At 36.4% G+C, this 20,375-nt stretch overlaps 1 protein-coding gene across 7 annotated transcripts; it reads left to right on the forward strand.

Annotated features, from left to right (window-relative positions):
• The first annotated feature begins 3,474 nt into the window (after window positions 1-3,474).
• Mettl14 (methyltransferase like 14) lies at window positions 3,475-19,151 on the forward strand. Of its 7 annotated transcripts, none has more exons than XM_071671158.1 (9): window positions 3,782-3,797; window positions 7,187-7,271; window positions 7,869-7,967; window positions 8,607-8,774; window positions 8,985-9,128; window positions 10,620-10,814; window positions 12,196-12,381; window positions 13,783-13,955; window positions 16,604-19,151. In XM_071671158.1, exons 3-9 carry the CDS (start codon window positions 7,932-7,934, stop codon window positions 16,863-16,865), a joined length of 1,164 nt encoding a protein of 387 aa, XP_071527259.1. In that variant the 5' UTR covers window positions 3,782-3,797; window positions 7,187-7,271; window positions 7,869-7,931; the 3' UTR covers window positions 16,866-19,151. The 7 variants fall into 7 exon arrangements, with proteins under 7 accessions (XP_071527253.1, XP_071527254.1, XP_071527256.1 ...); XM_071671157.1 differs by lacking the exon at window positions 3,782-3,797 and adding an exon at window positions 4,813-4,914; XM_071671152.1 differs by lacking the exons at window positions 3,782-3,797; window positions 7,869-7,967 and adding an exon at window positions 3,475-3,646.
• Window positions 19,152-20,375: the final 1,224 nt, after the last annotated feature.

Here is a 20,375-nt window from a genome sequence, read left to right on the forward strand (position 1 = left end):
GTTGATTTGAAAATAGTTGATTGATTTCGTAAAACTTATTAAGCTCTTGAACCTCGAACTTTTTAGCATGAAAACGGTACCTAAATATTTATTGAGAAATACACTCTTTGGCTTCCTTTCCAACGTTTTTATAAACCTGACCATTTTTTTTCGACATGTCTTGGTTTCCTTTAGTAAATTACATCGTTTGACATTTACAAAAACTTTATTCTTTCCATTGTTATATAATAATTCATAAGTCGCATACGTTTGGCTTTCCGTATGTACGCAAAGTATTCGACAGTAATACTGCAGTTTTGAACGGACGTCTGTACATAGGTCAGGTCTCCTCCCTGTGAAGTGACAATGAGTCTCCAAGAGTATATAACCAATCCTCAGTCGATAAAGAATTGTCTCAAAATTGTAGTGGTCTATTATACTTACAAGTCAATCTGCTCTGCCATTTACATCTGACCTATATTCGTTATGTTCCTATGATACCGGTGAGGTATAAAACATGGACAAAATGCTTCATATTTAATGAAAGGAAATACTACCTACAACATTTTCAAACGAGTGATTTACTGATTTATCATGGATGAAAGCAATATCGTTGATACGTTTTGATTATAGACTTTGTGAAGGTTTGTCTTCAATTCCTCGATTAACAGTAACCTAACGCTACATCCAATTTTCTGAGTAATGTTTCCACCTTCTTAAGTGCATCGAGAGCACACACTTCTGAGAGTCACTTCAACAAATTTACGGAATTCGAGTTTTTGCCATCTTGAAACTTTAGAGCCACATAAATGCAACTAGTACCGTCTGTGTCGAGGAAACTCTATCCCTCAGTCCACCCTACCATTTCTTTTTCCAGGACCCATGTTTTTCCAGGTCACAAATCCCATTTATGTTTGCCACATCGCCTATCTAATGCTTTATTTACATTCCGTCTGGTGAACAAGACAAAAATAAAGAGGTTGACTCAAGTGTCTTGATATTCTTGATAGATTTCTAACCATGTAATCTATCTCTTAGCTGTAGTGATATTGATAATCTGAAACAATAAAACGGGACATATTACGAATTCCAGTTCATGCAAGCAAGAAGGAGACTTCCTTGAAGACATGATTTTATTGAGCCTTTTTTCCTCTCTACTGATGTCCGGCAGATATCATGAGTGTATTTTCAATGTATGACATTTTATGCCCGTAACTGGTAAAAAAAAGTTCGTGTACCCCATTGGTACTTATTTGCAAGGGTTACCACATCCAGTTTACCATGAAATCCTGGAAATGATATACAGTGCTAATGTAATCCTCAGTAACCAGCTTTGAAGTTACCATGGAAAGTTCCTCTGTTAGTGTCAGCATATTTCAAACCCCTACTCCGTCCGGCTCTGATTGAAGACACACAAATTTCATGCAATTACATGACTAATAAAGTGTTTTGATTTTTTATTTTTATTTCACACCTTCAAGGATGTAGAAACTCAATGGCAGAATGACATCTATAAAATTTACCTGTGAAGTGGAGAATGGGGGACAGCGGTTTTAAAAACCCATATATATATATATATATATATATATATATATATATATATATATATATATATATATATATATATATACTTCTACCCAGCTCACCAGAATGAAATGAAATGATTCATGTTCACCTCAGTGTTACTTCGTACATGCTGCATTTTCATTGTAGAATTTCTTCATGGCAAAATCAGCAAAATTTAGTAAGTTGCATCGTCCTTAAATTATTCCAAAATCTATAATGACAAATCTTTGTATAACACCTGCAAGATATTTTCCAGCTCCAAAACCAAGGAGCCTTATAACACTAAAAAGAAAAAACTCCTTGGTACTACCGTATCACAAATTCCTATGATTGGCACAACTAATTAAAAAAATCTATTGATATTGTATTCAAGAATAGCAATACAGTGAGGAGCTTGCTCATAAAACACGCCTGAAAATTCAATTGGTTGTGTTGACCATACACCATGTCAAGACTGCAATAAAGTTTATCTGGAACGAAGTGGAAAAGAAATAAATTTGAGAATTATGCATCATCAATATATTGTTTATGTTGGTCAGGTATCAAGTATCATATGCCTGTATTAGCGAGACTTCAGCCAATTCAATTGATTGTCATACAAAGTTGGAAGTTGAAATATAATATCAAATAAGTGTATAATGCTACACTGTAGTCTTAATTTTCCTATCGAAAGACGGGCGGATCCAAGAAACAACATGAAATAACTCTTGGTATGTTCTAAAGTATGGCTCTTGAGAATATTCTTCTCAGCAATGCTAAATGTGTCGGCATTTAAAATATTAAGGTCTCCCATCCAACTTTGAAAGAAAACTTAGGTAAGGCTATATACCGAATATGAACATGAAGCTTCACAAATCAAAAGAAACATTGTAAGAGAATGGAAACTCTTCTCACTGTTCACTGTATTACGTACACTTACTGAAAATTGTTGGTCTGGTTTTTATCAGATCATTTTGACTATTTAGGAACATATTAGGCACATAACCTGACATACACAACCTACCCTCCTTTTGTTTTCAGATTCACCCACAGGTCCCGCACACATAATTACATTACATTACTTTTGAAGTATGAAGAGTTAGGTTTGAACAAGATATTCCATACATCTTATGTGTCGTGTTTGACTTGATTTAGGACATTGTTAAATCAGACAAATAAGTCAAGTTTATATTCTGTTCAAAGAAGATATTCAGATTGTGTGCCTATATTCACCTGTATCTGTACATTTCATCGACCCTATTTTTTCCTCCAACCAATTCCAAAATTATGTGTGCTCAAGATGTGACTGTTTATGCGCGTGTGAATAACTAATACTCAGTAATTTGAATATAAAGAAATTAGTTGCATGGAACCCCTATGATACAGTCATACAGATGATCTGCTGCAACTACTTTGAGTGAAATATTTCAATGAAGTTGTATCTTGTGTCGATTTAGTAAGATTAACACACCTTGCTGAAAATCTACAGCGAATGTGTTGAACGATTTCAAGATAGGGTATTTCTAAGAAATTAATGACCTGTTTAATTAATAATCGTCATATTCAGCATAATTTTGTGAAGGTCAACATAATCTGATATTACCCCCCATATATCATACTGACGTTTTTGAGTTATCCATCTTGTCAAAGGCTTTGGCAAAATAGAAATAAATATTTGATTCGTGACCTTTCTCAAGCCCCTTGAAATCTTTATGGTAGGTCAGTGATAAGGTCAAGCCTGACCTACCTTTCAGAAACCACTGTTGAACTTCTGCTGGAGGTGGTTCATTCAGACAGGTGGTTTGTCAACCATTTTCTCTGGCTGAAAGTTTAGTGGAAATCGTGGAATACATATGTGTTTTTTGTCATCTTTTAAAGTCAGTGAAAAAATCTTAGGTTATCTTTTACTATAGAATAAAACTTCTTATGTTGGACGAGTTGATATGAATTTTATACATGAAGCGAGAGGAAACTAACGAGTGGTCCCTAAAGTCTACCAATGACTCGTTAAGGCCATTATTTCTCTTATGACCACCAGTCGATTCAGCTGGACCACTCGAATCTCTTCCTCCTCCTTCAGGAAGAAACATGCCTTCAGGATTATATACAGAAGGGGAGATAAGTAAGTAAGTAAGTGGTCATGAGGGTTGAGGGAGGGCGCGGGCGGCCTGAGGGCCCCCGCCGGCAGGTGGTGCTGACGGTTTGTTTACATGGCAGCGTCAACACAAAGTCTTGCAAGATAATTTACCTTAAATAACTACAAAGATCAACAGGTATTGACACCTCCCAAAAGACAGTAGAGTGAGTAAGGTCAACGGGAATGGAAGAGTTAAGTGCAGTAGTGAGTTGTAGGGGGAGTTTGGTGGAGACGAGGATTATAAGAATTAAGATTACGTGTTATGAAAGTCAAAGAAAAAAAATACTAGACCAGAAGGCAGTTTGGCATATGACTTTTGTAAGGTCTACTATAACATTAATATGTTAATGAGTTAGTTGCAAAATGGTAAATTTTTAAGCTAGTTTATGATAGAATTTTCACTTTGCCGTGTACTGGGTTATGTTTAATTCTTTACAACATTAAAATCTCTTTAAAATCTCTTTACCCAGATCCATCAATCTCACCCAAGTTGTCTGCCAGAAGGTGACATTAGGGAAGGGCACCTGCCTTTGTTCTTGTTCTCCTTTGAAATCATATTTTTTTTTAGCTTCTATTGGTTAGCTTAGACACAGCTTGGCTTTGTTAGATGAAGGCAGGGTAAGGAGGCATACCCACATTACACGGCAGCGTTACTGTTAGGTGTATACATTTTTGTTGAAAATACTGGTAATTATGTACTTTAAGGCTGTGGTAATTGTACTGTTTCTTGTGTAGTTTGCTCTTATCACCTCAGTTACTTATGAATGTCATTGATATAGATAGATATGGATAGATATGGATACAATGAGACAGGGAAGTGTATTTTGATCCTGTGACTAAATATGACAGGAGTCGGGAGGGCTATGAAAGATAAAAGTCTGTTGTTAGGTTTGCATTGAAATTAGGATTACGAAATGACTACTTGTCTTTTAAATGCTTTATTTAGTTTATTATGGTCGCAGAATTACTTGCAGAGGACTTATCTTTATCATCTTTTTTAGTAGATAATGTCAGACAAAACAATAGTAAAATATCATGGATATTGCGGGGTTGATTAATGTAAAAGTATGTAATTAGCTTATGAAGAACACCAGACTTTATGAGAACTCCATCTAACCTCTTTAGCTTGCTTGATTTTAATGTTCAGTTTTCTAGTCGACATATGCTTATCACACTTGAAAATGCACTGCCAACATGGTCCTGGACGTCTTCAATTAGACTACACCATGGGATTCCTGGCCAGAAACAAATATGTTAGTATATTTCTACTATCATTTTCATTACTATGTGAGATTGTAGTTGGTTGTGGAGGCTTGTTAATATTTTGCAAGTGGAATATTTACTTTTACATAAATAAACCTTATTGCCATGTTTAAAACTTATTTGATAAGATATACTTCACCAAATCATACTTCATAATTGTTATTGTATTCTCGAATCATTGAACAAGTATTGCAGAAAACAATCGGTCAGCATCCAAAGGTAATTGCGAAGTGTAGCTATTTTAGTCTATTACTTTATGAGGATCTGGGAAATTGTATTAATTTTTGTAAACTTTGAGTAAGCTCTAGAAATTAAGAAAATCTATGGAAATAACCTCTTACTTTTCTTAGATACTTAGATTTACCATATTTTTTCAATGTTATTTGAAAAATATTTTGTGGAATGTTTACTGGCACTTTTGCACTTTGTACCTTATACTCCCACGGAGACATCAGAAGCAGTTAGGTAGATAATGGCAGCTAAGAGCACTTTAGTAAGGTTTCCATGGGTTTCATGTACCTTATTTTAATCATTCGATTTTCCTTGATTCTTGTATCCCTTCCCACTGTCAACTTTGCATCCCAAGTTAGGTCTGAACTAGATTGGCTTCTTAGTTTTTGATTCTAAAGATGCACAAAGAAGTAATAATGAAGGTTCAGTGATTGGCAGCAAATATGATGTTGGTGTTAAGAAAGCTAAGTTACAGAGAAAGGTTAGAGGTCTTAAGTTTTTCCACCATGAAAGATACAAGATTGAGGGGTGACCATCACAGCCTGTAAGTTTTGAAGTGTGTGATGTTTATAGTAAGTATTTCTATGAAAGATGCAAGGACAGAACAATCAAAGATCATAAGATGAAATTAAGCAAGAAACTTGTTATAAAAGATGTAATGAAGTACTTATATAGTAGTTGATGAAAGGAATAAACTGAATGACGAAATTGTTAGTTTGGACAGCTTACATACGTTCACAAGAATGACAGTAGAGAAAGTTCAAAAGATGGGGGCCCTATGAATGTTAGATTCTTTCCCCATATAGTATTATATTAATGATAATTCCAGGAACAATTTCTATGGTTAGAGACCTGGTGTTACTCAGGACCTTCAAAAGGCTCCTGCAGCCCATTGTTATGCTACTTCCAGTTGCAGAGAAACATAGACTCCTTCAAAGTGAAAAGTTCTTTGATGAGACTGTGCTCCTAATGGTACAGACATACAAAGGGTGACATTTTAATCATAGCTTAACCTTGAGCTGGCAGGTCTGAACAGGTAATTATAGATTAGTAAAGGGCTACCTGATGGTACTTTACAATCATGAAATTATAAATCACTCACAGTGTACTCTATTTTGGAAAATGTTGTTCAGCATTCAGCCAACTCGAAAGTTCTCTCGTCAAGAATTTCCTATATCTCCCAATAGAAAGGTGTATTGTAACTGATATCACTATGATTTAATCAAGTTTGTTTCAACCTACTCTCAATATTTGTTGAAAGTACTTTTGACTACATTACTTTATGATGCCATTTCCTCCAAGCGTCAGGTAGTACACTTCACTATAGTGATTCACACTCATGTTGGTTGATTTTTTTTTGTATATTTTCTGCATTATGGAGTTATTTCACCTATATCCATCAAAGGAGTAGAATTTAAGGGAGTTGTGCAATACCAGTACATTATTACAAAATAGATATTTGCAATTGACTGCAGAAAGGTTAGAGGCATTATGATACGATGAAAATACATTTTAGTTCACCAGCGATTTGTGATGTTAAAATTTAAGGAACTGTTTGCTTTCTTTGCTGAATCAGAGCAGAATATGTTGTTCTGGAATAAAAGACTAGCGAAGGTGAGCAGCTAGACACACACTGTATGACTGATGAAAATTGAAATGATCTGAATGTTTCATCATCAGTTTTGGTTTATGATTAATGCTTTTTTCCCCTCTTTCCTGTTGCTTAAAATGGTAATTATCATAGATATTTACAGAAATACATTTCTTTTAATCATTCGTATGGTGTCAAATCTTTTTCCAATAAAATGTAAAGGGTAATACTGTTGTAATCAGCACAGTACCACGTTTAGTGCTGCATATGTCCAGCACATGTCAGATTATAAAGCTTTTCCTGTTCTATATGTGTTTTGCTACTAGTAACCAGATTGCTTAAGAATATGAAATCTTTGTTTAAAAGTAATTAAAATTTTTTATTATATATGTCAGTTATAGATTGGAAATAGTCCAGCTTTCTTATGCACACTTTTTCAGGCACTCTTTCATCATGAGTGGGGATGAAGTAATGAAAGACATGAAAGAGCGAGCTAAGTTGCGCCGCCAGCTTCTTGCTCAGCAGGTAAGGGCAAACACCGTCTTCATAAATGGCTAATCTCATATAATACACATAGGTCATATTACTGGTGTTAATGCAAAAGCTACGAAGTTGCTATAGTCATTCATTTGCCTTTCTTATACTTTAACTGTGCTTTTTATATTGCTTACTCTAAGCCTCATTTATTATTGTGTTTCAAGTTTTGAACTGATGTATGTAATCTGAATTGGAAGCTTTTAGTACATTTTTTCTGAGTGATTAAATTATTCATTTTTTTTTCATGGATTTTGTTGTTGTTGAAATATTCTCATATGAAGGGGATGAGCAAAGACAACATATAGGATCTGTGCCTCAGAAGTAGAGGGAGTGAAAAACCTAGAAGGATATAGAATGAAGGAGGCTTTAGAGTTTAGGGGCTTGAACATTCAAGAGGGCAAAAGACATGCTTGGAAGAAAATGAATTAGATTATTGTTGTTTATGGCAATTGATATATTATTGGGGCTGAAGCAACACAAATAGAGTGATCAAAGTGAATCTTGAAGTAGCCTATGGGGATAGCCATTGAATATAGGCTTTGTTTTACACAAAACACGTGACAGCTTGGTTTTGGATTTTTGCAGGTGAGGCCATTGGTTGTTTGTTTTTCTTGACATTACCCCCACTAAGGTGGAAGAAGCATTTTGATGACAATTATTGCCATCGTGTCAGGAGTCCAGGTTGTAAGTTCATGTTGTAGCATCCATAGAGATGGCTTTGTTGTTTTTCATTCATTTTTATTGCTATGCATTAAGATATCAAAAAAGAAAATAGTTTACTCCTTTTTTTTTTTTTTTGTCCATTGTTTTGCCTTTCCATGCATTCAGCTCAGGACCATGCTTGTAGAAAGACCCTCAAACATTTTTTCTTATGGAGCATATTCATACTTTCAAATACTCTGGACCCAAAAATATTTACTGATAACCTTGAGTGAAAAGCAGACATTGTAACATTAAGTATTTGTGAAAAGATTAAGGTCTCTTTCTAACTATTTTGAGAAGGAAGTAAGCAAGGTATAGGTTAAAGAAATATTGAAAGACAAAGATATGGAAAATATTGATCTTTGAAGAATTTTATGGAAATTGAGAATGTTTGCTAATGTAATAGATTAATAAGCAGATTAATCTGTGATTTGTACTTGTAGGACATGTAAGGCTGATTAGCATAACTTTTTTTGGATATAGCAAACCCACCTTGTTCAAGTCTTTGATATTGCTTTTCTCAAGTGTCCCCTCTGATTTTGAAGATCTTGCAGTAGATTTATATAGGTTTAGTCTTGAACACAAGCCACTTTTTCTTGTTTGACTTATTTTTTTTTTCAGCTAGGAGTGGCCAGTGCAGACAAGTTGGGTCAGGCTTTAGGTAACATTGGGAAGCTCCAGGATGATCAGGAACGCATAAAGAGAATCAGAAGGTCTCGACAGCAAGAGGAGCTGGAGGGAGAAGAAGCTGCTAATATGGTTTATACAGACTCCTCTACATTCCTGAAGGTGGGTACATAGGCTTATGAAGTTCACTGTCAAGTTATAGGATTGATGTTTTTTGGAAAAAACATAAATTTTTGATGAATAGGAAATGGTGAAATACAGTAGTGATATCAACAGACACTGGTGTAAGGTTTAGAATTAAACAAACTTTAGTTACTAGTATGTAGTTTTATTTATGTATGTTCTTTATGAGTGTATTTTTATCTTTAATAGGGTACTCAGTCAGCCAACCCACACAATGATTACTGTCAGCATTTTGTGGATACAGGGCAGCGTCCACAAAATTTTATAAGAGATGTCGGTCTTGCAGACAGATTTGAAGAATATCCAAAGCTTCGAGAACTTATTAAACTTAAGGTATGCCAACTCACTTCTTTTAATGAGTTGCTCTGTTAGGTTAGAAAGGGATGAGAAGACTTATACCCACACTTTTTTATGAGCAAGAGGCAGGCAGTGGAAAAATTCCAGAGGGAATAATAATTAGGAAGAAATAAGTTACTACTGTACTTAGGGGTAGACAGGCCCTAAGCATGTCCAGTTGGATATAAACATGGGTAACAGGAGCATTATCTTCCCTATTATAAAAATTTTTCTAGATCCAGTTTTATTCTAAGCACAAATGCCACATCAGTACATATTTACGTGCTGATGGTTAGATGCTTCATAAAGGAAGCTGAGTATTCCACTTTTAGGTGAAATTTTATGAATGATTTTTCACCCCAAAAATATCATATATTCTGTCTTACTTGTGTGAAGTGTTTTGCATGTAGATTGCAGATAGACTGACTCTTTCATTGCTCCTCTTGCATCTGTTTTTTAATCAACATGGTGAATTCTGTTGTCTTTTGTAGCCTCTGACACCATTCTTGTGTGAATACTCCAGAAATATTTAAGTTCTGTTTGGAAGTAATTGCAACAGGTTGTAGATTATTAAGTAATGCAGTCCAGACGCATCAGTATATTTTCATGGCAAGCAGTAGCTTGATGTTACTGTGGGCCATTTGAATTAAAAATAAGTTTTCGAACATACCTCTAAGCACTCAACAATGGAATAATGTTTTCCTGAAATGTTTCACCCCAGCAGTCAGCAATTATCATTTTGCCAAGAAAATGATGAAGTACTCGCAACTTTATATAGTGGGCTAGTCATTATGTGTCAGGCAACTTCCCCGTCCTGTCTACTTGTGTTGTTGCACTGCAGTTTTAAGCCTCACACTGATATGCATTCTTTTGTGCCTTGTTATTGGTTGCTGTAAGGAAAGTATTATGAATGTTATAGGAACTTTGATTGATATAATATAGAATACTGAATCATTCATATTAAGTCATTAGATTTCATGATTTATTTTGACAATTTACAGAATTTTCTGTGTAAGTGTACAATTGCGGATATGTATTTCTTAACAGTCTCTGGTGGACATTAGCAATATTTGGCAACCCTGATGTAGTAAACATATAGTATGTAGTATTTTTCGTGAAAGAATGAGCACAGCATGTTTTTCACTTGTAACAGATGTGTGATTCACTTGTAATTAGATATGTGTGGATGCCAAAATGATTTTATTGTATTCCTTATATTAAACCGAAAATTATAAATCATTGCAAAAGCTTACCAACTATATTACAAATTAACCAAAATGTTTTTGATTTTTTCATCATAATACATCACACAACTGACATGTTTGATGGAGGGGTGATATTTATTGTTTTATGAGTGAGTTTACCATTCACAATATCTTCCAGCTGGACTTGTATGCAGGTCATTGTTCTTTGGCTTGTCTAGTGGTTTAGAAAAGTTTCTCATACATGAGAGAACCCTTTGTGATATAAGTGAGTTTTTATTTTAAGGATGATTTGATAGCTGCAACGGCAACTCCACCTATGTACCTTCAAGCAGACCTTCAGACTTATGACCTACGAGAGCTACCAATAGAGTTTGATGTGATATTGGTGGAGCCTCCATTAGAGGAGTATCAGCATACAGGTGTAAGCAATGTGCAGTTCTGGGATTGGCAGAAGATCATGGATCTGGATATTGCTCAGGTAAATTTATTGATCATCATATGTATATTGTAATGTTCCCTCAGGGATGAAACTTTGATGGTAAGACTTAAAAGTCAGGAATAGACAAGAGCATGGTATATATATTTATTTGGTTCTGTAGTTTATGGAATACTAACAGTTAGTGCTAACCTTGAAGATGATGTGTAAATATGTTTTTATAAGAAAGTTTAATGTTTTCAGCTGTATTGATGAATAATTGTAACACTTTAGTTAACTTTAAGTAAACTACACTTTTCACTTATGATAGTGTGATCATCCCAAATTGATGTTATCCCAAACTGGATGTGATTAGTTACACTAACACCATCTTAATTAGGATGCTAATAGTTATCTCGTAGAAAGATGCATTATAGATCAAGGTTCTCTGTATTATTTTCTCTTGACTCGACTATTGCTGTGAATAGTGTTCATGCAGCTTATAGGTTTTACAAGACTCAGCCTGATTTAGGTTGCACCATCAGTGAAAAATCATCTTTGGTGAGGCTGTGACATTGCCAGTTAAGCAAACAGAGTACAATACAATCTTGCCAAAGAACTTCATTCTTCAAAAAAGTCTATCCTGTCCCTGCTACTGGCTGTAGCACAACCTTGTGTTGAAGGAGTCCCTGGAAAAGAGGTGTTGGGCCCCTCCAGGATCCCTTTAGAAAGGAGTCCTGGAGTTAATATGGAAAATAGTTAAATACAGCTTATATGTTTAGTGTGTTTGTGTAGGTTTTACTGGGATCCACCTGCTCAAGGTTATACTATGAGTGAAAAGTCAACTTTGGTGAGACTTTATCATTGGTTATAAAATCTTGTCAAAGAACTTCTCATTCGAAGGAGCCTGCATTTCCCTGCTCTTGGAAGTAGAACAGCCTCAGGCTGCAGGAGCCTGTAGAGAGTTCCTCGGTAACATCAGAACACTTTCATAGAAATTAGTGTAGGGGAAACTGATTCTTCCACTGTACAACAGCTTATTTTCTGAAATTTCAAGCATTAATTGTTGAAATTGTATCCTAGCATTATGAATAGAAGCTCTATGTTGTGGTGGGATCCTTCAGTTGAATTGGGTTATGATTTTTTTAGAATTTGACACTATATGCTCAAAAAGTTCATTTGGAAAATGTCCAGTTTGTAGTGTGGTCAAGAAGTCATTAGAAATGTCAGTGGATTAACCAGAAGTGCAGTACTGTACTACTTAAAAGCGGTTTGCTGCTTTAATATTAATTTCATTTTGTTCTTAACATTTGTTTTAAAAAGTAGTAATAGGTGAATGAATGACTTAAGAGTTTATTATGAACTTTAACAATGCATTGTGAATGATGAAGAGCATAGAATGATCTCCAACAGTCTTTTTTTTTTTATTTTTGATAACATGCAGGTAGCAGCCCCACGCAGCTTTATTTTTTTGTGGTGTGGATCATCAGAAGGGTTGGATCTTGGCCGCCAGTGTCTTCGAAAGTGGGGTTTTCGACGCTGTGAAGACATATGTTGGATACGTACCAATATTAACAATCCAGGACATTTGAAAAATCTTGAGCCAAAAGCTGTATTTCAGCGAACAAAGGTATTTTATCTGTGTTCTACCATTACTTTTTGTCAAAGTTCTTGTACATAGTTAAGAAGCTAAAGGAGATTAGTTGAATGGCATTAATATTGTTATATAAAGGAAGCAATAGGTATTAAGGTTGAATATATTGTCATATATAGGGAAAGTTACTGACTTCACCTGCTTGAAGTCATACTGCCATTGAAAATTTACCTATGGTGAGGCAGTATCATTGTCATTTGACAAATAAGACTGCAGTCTATTCAAAGAACTTCTCACTTCTAATCCATCCTGTACCAGCTGCTGATTGTAGTGAACCCTTGAAGCTACAAATGTTCCTAGATTGTGGTCCTGGGGCTGTATGATGACAATGTAAAGAGCTTTAAAAAGTTTGATAACAAAAAGGAGGTACATTATCAATATATGCTGCTATGATATCGATGGGCTAATTTTTGAAATTATGGTTAAAATGTTGTAGAAAGAATATTAGCCTCTTTTTTTTTCTTGTGATCAGTGATACTTGCACCTTAAAGGATAAAGGTAACTTTGAAAGAGTCGAGATTATGCGTCGAGGAGTAAATGTATGAAGGAAGAATTTATAGTGGAAGATATACCTGTTATTGAATATCCTCCCAGTTGAGGTGGCAGAGGAGGGTTAAAGATTGTCACGCATGGTGAAGTAGTGAGAGTTAAACCCATTAGCTAATTCGCTGATGATATTTATCAATATTTATGAAAGAGATGTATGGAAATTAGAAACTATGTAAAAACAAGTGAGCCAACATAACTTTTATGGCCTTGATTTAGTCAAAATTGTCCTATTTAGGGATGGTGAGTTAGAGATGAATAGTGGATGGGGGGAGATACAGTGGAGGGTGAACCTCAGACACTTCATATTCCTCGTTTCAGTCCATTGGTGGCATATCAACCTGAGTATAGCACATCATTAATCTGTGTACATCTGATGCCCACTTCCTCTTAGAACTCCCTCAAGGGGGGATGCTAATGGCCAAAGAGTCTCCATAACTGGTTAACTTCAGTACTGCTTCATAGCCATTAGTGCCTCCTCCTAAACAGTCCACTTGGGGGGGGGGCATCTCCAGAGCAGTGTTTAAGGGTTAATGAGGCATAGACTAGAATGCCGAGATCAAATACTCCAGAGCATAGAAAGGATATGGTAAAGCTGAGGAAAGGCAAGGTGAATAGATATAGGTAATTGTGGAATATACAGAATGGGGTAGTGTGTAGTTATTTGTACACAGTGACTTTAATTTTGTGAGGAAGCTTATCTGAAATAAAAAGGAATAGGCCTGAAAATGTAGACAGGATGTAGATAGATAGGTAGATATTGTTTATGTCAAGTATTTTTATATGTGAATTTTTCCATGTTGCATGTATATGTTTTCCATTATCTTTTAGGAACATTGCCTGATGGGAATAAAGGGTACAGTGCGTCGGTCAACCGATGGAGATTTCATCCATGCAAATGTTGACATTGACCTTATTATTTCTGAAGAAGCTGACTATGGATCACTAGAGAAGCCAGTGGAAATATTTCACATTATTGAGCACTTCTGCCTTGGCCGTCGCAGGTAAGATAATGTAAAACTTTATTGTTCTTTAAGAGAAATTTTTATGTCTTTGTACTCATGATCTGTGGTAAGAATGTATATTCTCATGTATTTTAAGGTATTTTCTTATGAAGGGAAATTCATTCTTCATATGATCTTGTAGATGTTGGTTCCATATTTTCAAATAGTTTGTCCATGTAGTCTAACTTAATGATTATTACATATTCCTTACGTCAGTATTTTGGTGTTTTTGTTCTTTATTCTTCCTCTTTTCCCATTCTCATTTTATTTGTGTCGAGGATTGGTCTCTCCAGAGTCTTCCTTAAGGTCCACTTTCAGAAGCAGATTGGAACACATGCATCCCCTGCCACAGTGAAGTAGCATCAGGAACAAATGAACAATGGTCTTGGTTGCATGCATCCACTCTTTAGCTGTCATAGGTATTGAGCTCTTCCAGTGATGCTTATATTTACTTCCATTTTGCTTCATTTTTCCGGAGTCCAGTACTCAGATGCCAAAGAAATGCTCTGACATATCCTACCATACACAACTCTTGTCTAACTTCCACTTTTACCCCAGGGAAAGGTCTGTGGAGCCTCACTGTGGATGGGAGTTCTGGTTTCAGTGCATTATACATTTATACATCACAGCTCGAGAATGGATGTGAGCGAATGAGACCATTTCTTCAACTGTTCTTAGCACTACCTTGTTAATGAAGGAAATGGTGGACATAAGTGGATTTTTTTCCATTTTTGATCACTGTTTTCTGCTTTTGTGAAGTAGCATCAGGAATAGACAAAGAAAGGCCACATTTGCTCACAAAATACTATATACATATATGAATGAGAGGTGTACAGGGGTAGATATACAGTCAGTGGACTGAAGCAGGGCATGTGAAATGACTGGGATAAACCATGGAGAGGTATGTGGTGCCCAGTTGTGGATTGGGAGCTGTGGTTTTGGTGCATTACACACTTATGAAGTGACAGCTCAAGAAAGGATAAGAGCAGATGCATCCTTTGTCTGTTTCTTGTGCCACCTTGCATGTGGGAAATGGCAATCAGTTTATTTTATTTATAATTGCCCCAGGACAAGTATCTGAAAAACTCCTTGTGTTACCCAGGACCTTTTTAAAGGTTCCTGCAGCCCAAGACTACACACACATGCTCACACACACACACACACATACACTCAAGTGAAACGTATGGGGTAAACCATGGAAAGGTCTGTTTCTTGGCGCTACCTTGCTGATGCAGGAAGCAGCAATTAGGTATGATAAAGATGATTAAGAAATATGTAAAAAAAGTGAACTATACAATGGAGTTCCCTAAGAAGTAGTGCTGTCTCCACTTCCATTCAGTCATCCTACACACCATCCCATTACCTCAATCAAACTACATGAAAATCCTTTCATATGCAGGCAATGTCACAATGTCATCACAGCACCTTGACAACATTGTAGAAACAACTGACATGCAGTACTACATTACATAAATGGCTCACCATTAACAAAATGTCTGCATCTTCACAGAAGTTTTCAATCTGTATTATAACTCCTGTTAGACACAAATCCAGCTCGCATCCTCCTGTCACTTTGACTGGACAAATGTTCCCTTTGAACAAAGCATCGACCATTCTAAGCATCATGTGCAACACACACAGCGTGCATTCCCCATATCATTAACATTCTTACAAAAGCAGTACACAAACTAAATGCCCTCAGAACACTAAATGGTACCAAATTTTTTCTGCCTAATATTGGAACATTGTGTTATCTAGGAGTAATTTTTGTAGTTTTACATTACCCAAGGACCCCTTTTTTTGAAGGGACACCTGCAGCTTCAAGGCTGCACTACTTTCAGTAGCACAGAAGTGATGGAATCCTTTAAAATGAGAAATTCTTTGACAAGGCTATACTCCGTGTTGTTAACGGATGATAATACAATCTCTTTAAGGGTGACTTCTCACTTGTAGCTCATCCATGAGCAGGGGGGTACAGTAACACCCTTAAGTGTCATAGATACCTGATGTGTGAAGAAAGAATATTATCATCAAGAGATGGAAATTATGGAGACTTTATTGCAAATTTGGCAAATCATTCTTTCATATGTACTTCGCAAGTTTTTAGAATCGTTGAATTGTGGCCAAGGCTTCCTGTTCAGGTCATTGGCTGTTCTGAAGATGATGCAGAATTACCAATTGAAAGATTATGTTCTAATAACTAAGATTGGAGTATTATAGGCATTTGAATCCACTGAAGAAGCATACAGCACTCGCCAGTTTAAGTGCATGATGCTTGTGGGTCTGGTGTTTTGTATCTGCCTGTTTGTTGGTGTGTAAGTTAAAAGCAATGTGAAATTCCAATAAGGGTGTGTAAGGAGCAAATAAGAGTTTATTAGACTTTATCGGCTGTGTATTGTTGGTGTACAGTGCAGATGTTTAAGGATGGTAGATATATTATCAGAATAGCTTGATTTGACATTTCATATTACATATTTATCACTGGATAATACATCTATGCTTGTCCTTTAAGCTCCTTCTGTCTGAGCAGAAATAAGTCTTAATTCATAGTGATTTTTGGGTTTTGAAGAATACAGGAAAGTCTGTAGCATAAGGATAGTGACATGAGATATTTTTAATGAATTTGAAAAATAAAATTTGGTTATTAGGTTGCACATCTTCGGCCGTGACAGCACCATTCGTCCTGGCTGGTTAACTGTGGGACCAGGTCTTACAAGCAGTAACTTTGATCCTGATGTTTATGCTGGATATTTCGCTAATGGCCAGATTACAACTGGCTGCACTGAACGAATAGAGGCCTTGCGACCTAAATCTCCTCCCCCAAAAGTGAAGGGTGGTCCAGGTGGACGAGGAAGAACAGGAATGTCATCCCGTGCAAGCTTCACCCGTGGACGAGGGCGAGCAAGATAACAGGATAACAGGCTCACTTCAGCGGTGTGAATTTTCCGTATTACTTAACTGAAGGATGCTTGAGGATGCATCCATTATGCTTTTGATATCACACATGACCATTCTTTTTGTATGTTGGAAATTCCATAGAAGTTATGATATATGTTGAATCATATGGGTAAATGTATTGATAATTATGTAACGCTTTTATACCAATTTCTGTAATTGAGCTCCTTTTGCTCACACAGTGATAAGAATTGTTGAAGTTAAGGGGATGACCTGTAAGTATTGCCATTTGTTAATATGCATAATTGATTACAAAGATTTACCAACAATAAACTTTATTTATTAAAGAATATTTATTAATTAGATCCTTGTATATTGTTGAGCTTTGAATGCTGATAGTATATGTCATTTGATGAAGTTGATACTTATTTTACATGTTAAATTATGCCCCATAATGAAGAGCAATCACTTTGTTATCCAAAACTACCTCTCAACAGTTTTACTTAATGTATTGTAATATAATCAAATAAATTGTATTCAACAGAATGTCACATTTTCTGTGCGTAGAATTTAGATATTTAGGAACTTTCGTGGGTACATTTGGTGATATGGAATGAGAGATAAGGAAGAGAGCAGTACAGTGTAGAAGAGTCATTGGGTCCCATAATAGATTAATGAAGGGTGGAGGTTTAAGTATGGAAGTGAAGAAGGTATTAAGTGACAGCATAGTCCTCCCATCTCTGATGTATGCAGCCAAAATATGGACATGGGATGAGTTACAGAGGTCAAAATTCCTGGCTGTGGAAATGAGTTATTTGAGGGGAGCATGTGATATAAGTAGATGAAATGAAGAAAGTAATGAAGGAGTGTCTGAGAGGTTTGATATGGTAGGGTATGCAAAGGGAATGAATTGTAGAGTGGTTGAAACATAATACTTAAAGGTGGTTTGGGCATGTGGCAAGAATGCAGGCTGGGGAGTTTACGAGGAGAGTGTATGATAGTACAGCTGAAGTGGTTGGTGTGAGAGGAAGACCTCCTGAGAAATGGGGAAATAGAGTAGAAGTACTCGAGGGATAGAAATGGGGGAAGAATGCATGGAATGGCATGTGAAGACAGGGATAAGTGGAGACTCTTTTGCTGTGCTTACCCCTTTAATGGGAGTTCCTGGAGGGAAAGAGCATCAGAAAGATAGATTTTTGAGTAAAAAGTTTTGCTATTATACTGTCAGTCTCAGGTCTTGTTAAACATGATTAAGGAATGCAAATTTTAGTAAAATTAAAATCAGGATTTGCTATTAGGTTAGTTTAAGATTGTATCCTGTAAAGCTTTTCTAAGGGCTCCTGCAGTGCCAAGATTGGGCAGCATTCACTTGCAGGAGCAAGAGAACTCCTTTGAAATGAGAAGCTTTTTAATGAGGTTGAACCCTTTCATTAAAGTTGACATATCACTGAAGCATGTGGGGTCTGATAACACAAACACACGTTCATAATAGTTTCAACTCTAAAACACTAAAACTCTACTGTGAATCTCTCCAAGGAGCAGTTCTTTCTCCAACATTCTTCAGTCTTTTCCTACATGACCTCCCATTACTTAAGGCAAACGTCAACAAGGAGGTTGTTTTGTATGCAGACAAGCCTACAGTAACACCATAACACCACAGTAGCAACATCAAACATGCAGCACCACATTAAACAATTGGAATAATGGCTCACCTAGAAAGACATCTGTATGTTCACAGAAGTCCTCTATCATTCTTAACCTCAAATAGACATGAATCCATTTCACACCCTCTTGTCATCTTGAATGGACAGCCTCTCCCATTGAACAAAAGCCCAACCACTGTAGGCATCTTGTGTGACACACACAACATTCACATGAAATCAGCACATGACTAGATGCCCTCAGAACACAAACTGGCACTAGACTTGGACAAGAAAAAGAATTCTTCAACATTTTGCAGTTCATGTCCTACCTGTCTGACCTTCCAACCTCTCAAAAGCAGGTTTTAAAAAAGCTTCCAACTATACAAAATAGTGCCCTCAGAACAATCAGTGGCTGCCTAGCAACCACAATACATCTTTACAGCAAAACAAAGATACTATTAATACAGACCCACCTCAACATGCTCGGCACCTAATTCAATGCAGTAGCATTTGACCCACCCAAACCACTCTGTAACTAACCACCAACCCTCCAAGTAGAATTAATAGCTTACCCCTGCCTCATCCTTCAGCAACCTTTACTCACAGATCAACCCCACCCCCACCAATATAACACTGACAAAATACATACACACCAAAATCATTCACACCAAACATACACCCATCGGAAACCACACTCCCGACACGTCACTTTCCTGTACCCACAATGCAACTGTCATAATGAAGATGCCATGCACTTGCTTTTCATTTGTCTGCAGTCTCTGCACATAGACACACAAATATAGCATCAGAACACTTTATGACTTTTGGTGCCAAACAATGGATGTGATCAGCTTCATGAGTGCTGTAGGAGCCTCATAAGGATAAAAGGGACATGTGGGGCAGGAAGTAACATGAGAATTAGTGATCAATTATGAAAAAAGAATTGTGCTTTGATCATATAAGTAATGAAAGTAAGAGACAGGTGTGGTTATTTTGCATCATGGGCATGAAAGATTCTGGATGCTTTAGTAATGTAGGGTAAGTGATGTCCATAGGATAGATGAGAAAGCATGACTTATATTTGTAAGGGGAGTGGTGGTTTCAGATGGATTTATTTCTGTATTTAAGACTGAGTTGGGAAGGCAGTTATTTTGTTCTTGTTGGGTCTTTTCAATATAATCTTTGTCAGTGTTGCATTTGCAAATCACAGAATAGAGATTGCCAAACTGTGAGGCAGAAGTGAGCCCTTTATCTGTGCAAGGGTGTTGATGGTTTGTTGTGGAGTGGTGTGCATGGGATAAGTGTGAAACTGTTGCAAAGAATTGAGCACCAAGCATGTTCAGGTGGGATTATTCTGGTGGAACTTTGTTTCATAGTACAAGTTCTCAACATTCGTGATTGCAAAGCAGTCAGTCAGTGATTGTTGTGAGCGCTCAGTTTTGTGTGGTCTGCAGCTTTGTTAAATTTTCTTTTGAGAGGTTGGAAGACTAGGCAGGTAAGACATAGTTTAGAGTGAAGTGGATGCATTGTTTGTAGAGGTCATATTGCTAGCAAAAAGTTACATTTGGCAAGACTGTATCATTAGGAGCACATTCTTATCAAAGAATTTCTCCCTTCAAAGAAGTCCACCTTTCCTTGCTAGTGGAAGTAGTACAGCCTTGGGCTGCAAGAGTCTCTGGAAAGAGGTCCAATATGGCATTTGGATTCTTTCTTGGAAATGGGTTCTTGGTTAACTATAAGTAAATGAACAGATGAATTAATAAATATATAAACACACACACACATTTATTTAATTGATGTTACCAGACTCTCCCTGCTTTAGGTTACCTCTTGAGTGAAAAGTCACCTCTAGTAAGGCTGTCTTCATCAGTTTACAAAACAG

This window comes from Panulirus ornatus, chromosome 16, assembly GCF_036320965.1.
Source record: "Panulirus ornatus isolate Po-2019 chromosome 16, ASM3632096v1, whole genome shotgun sequence".
Classification (NCBI taxonomy): Eukaryota; Metazoa; Arthropoda; class Malacostraca; order Decapoda; family Palinuridae; genus Panulirus; species Panulirus ornatus.

Bases quoted from the DNA above. Each gene is read 5' to 3' on its own strand.
- Mettl14 (XM_071671152.1), top strand. From the start codon at position 3,552: ATGACCACCAGTCGATTCAGCTGGACCACTCGAATCTCTTCCTCCTCC. The intron at 7,272-8,606 runs GTAAGGGCAAAC...TTTTTTTTTCAG, and splicing joins GCCAGCTTCTTGCTCAGCAG to CTAGGAGTGGCCAGTGCAGA. The intron at 13,956-16,603 runs GTAAGATAATGT...TTTGGTTATTAG, and splicing joins TTCTGCCTTGGCCGTCGCAG to GTTGCACATCTTCGGCCGTG.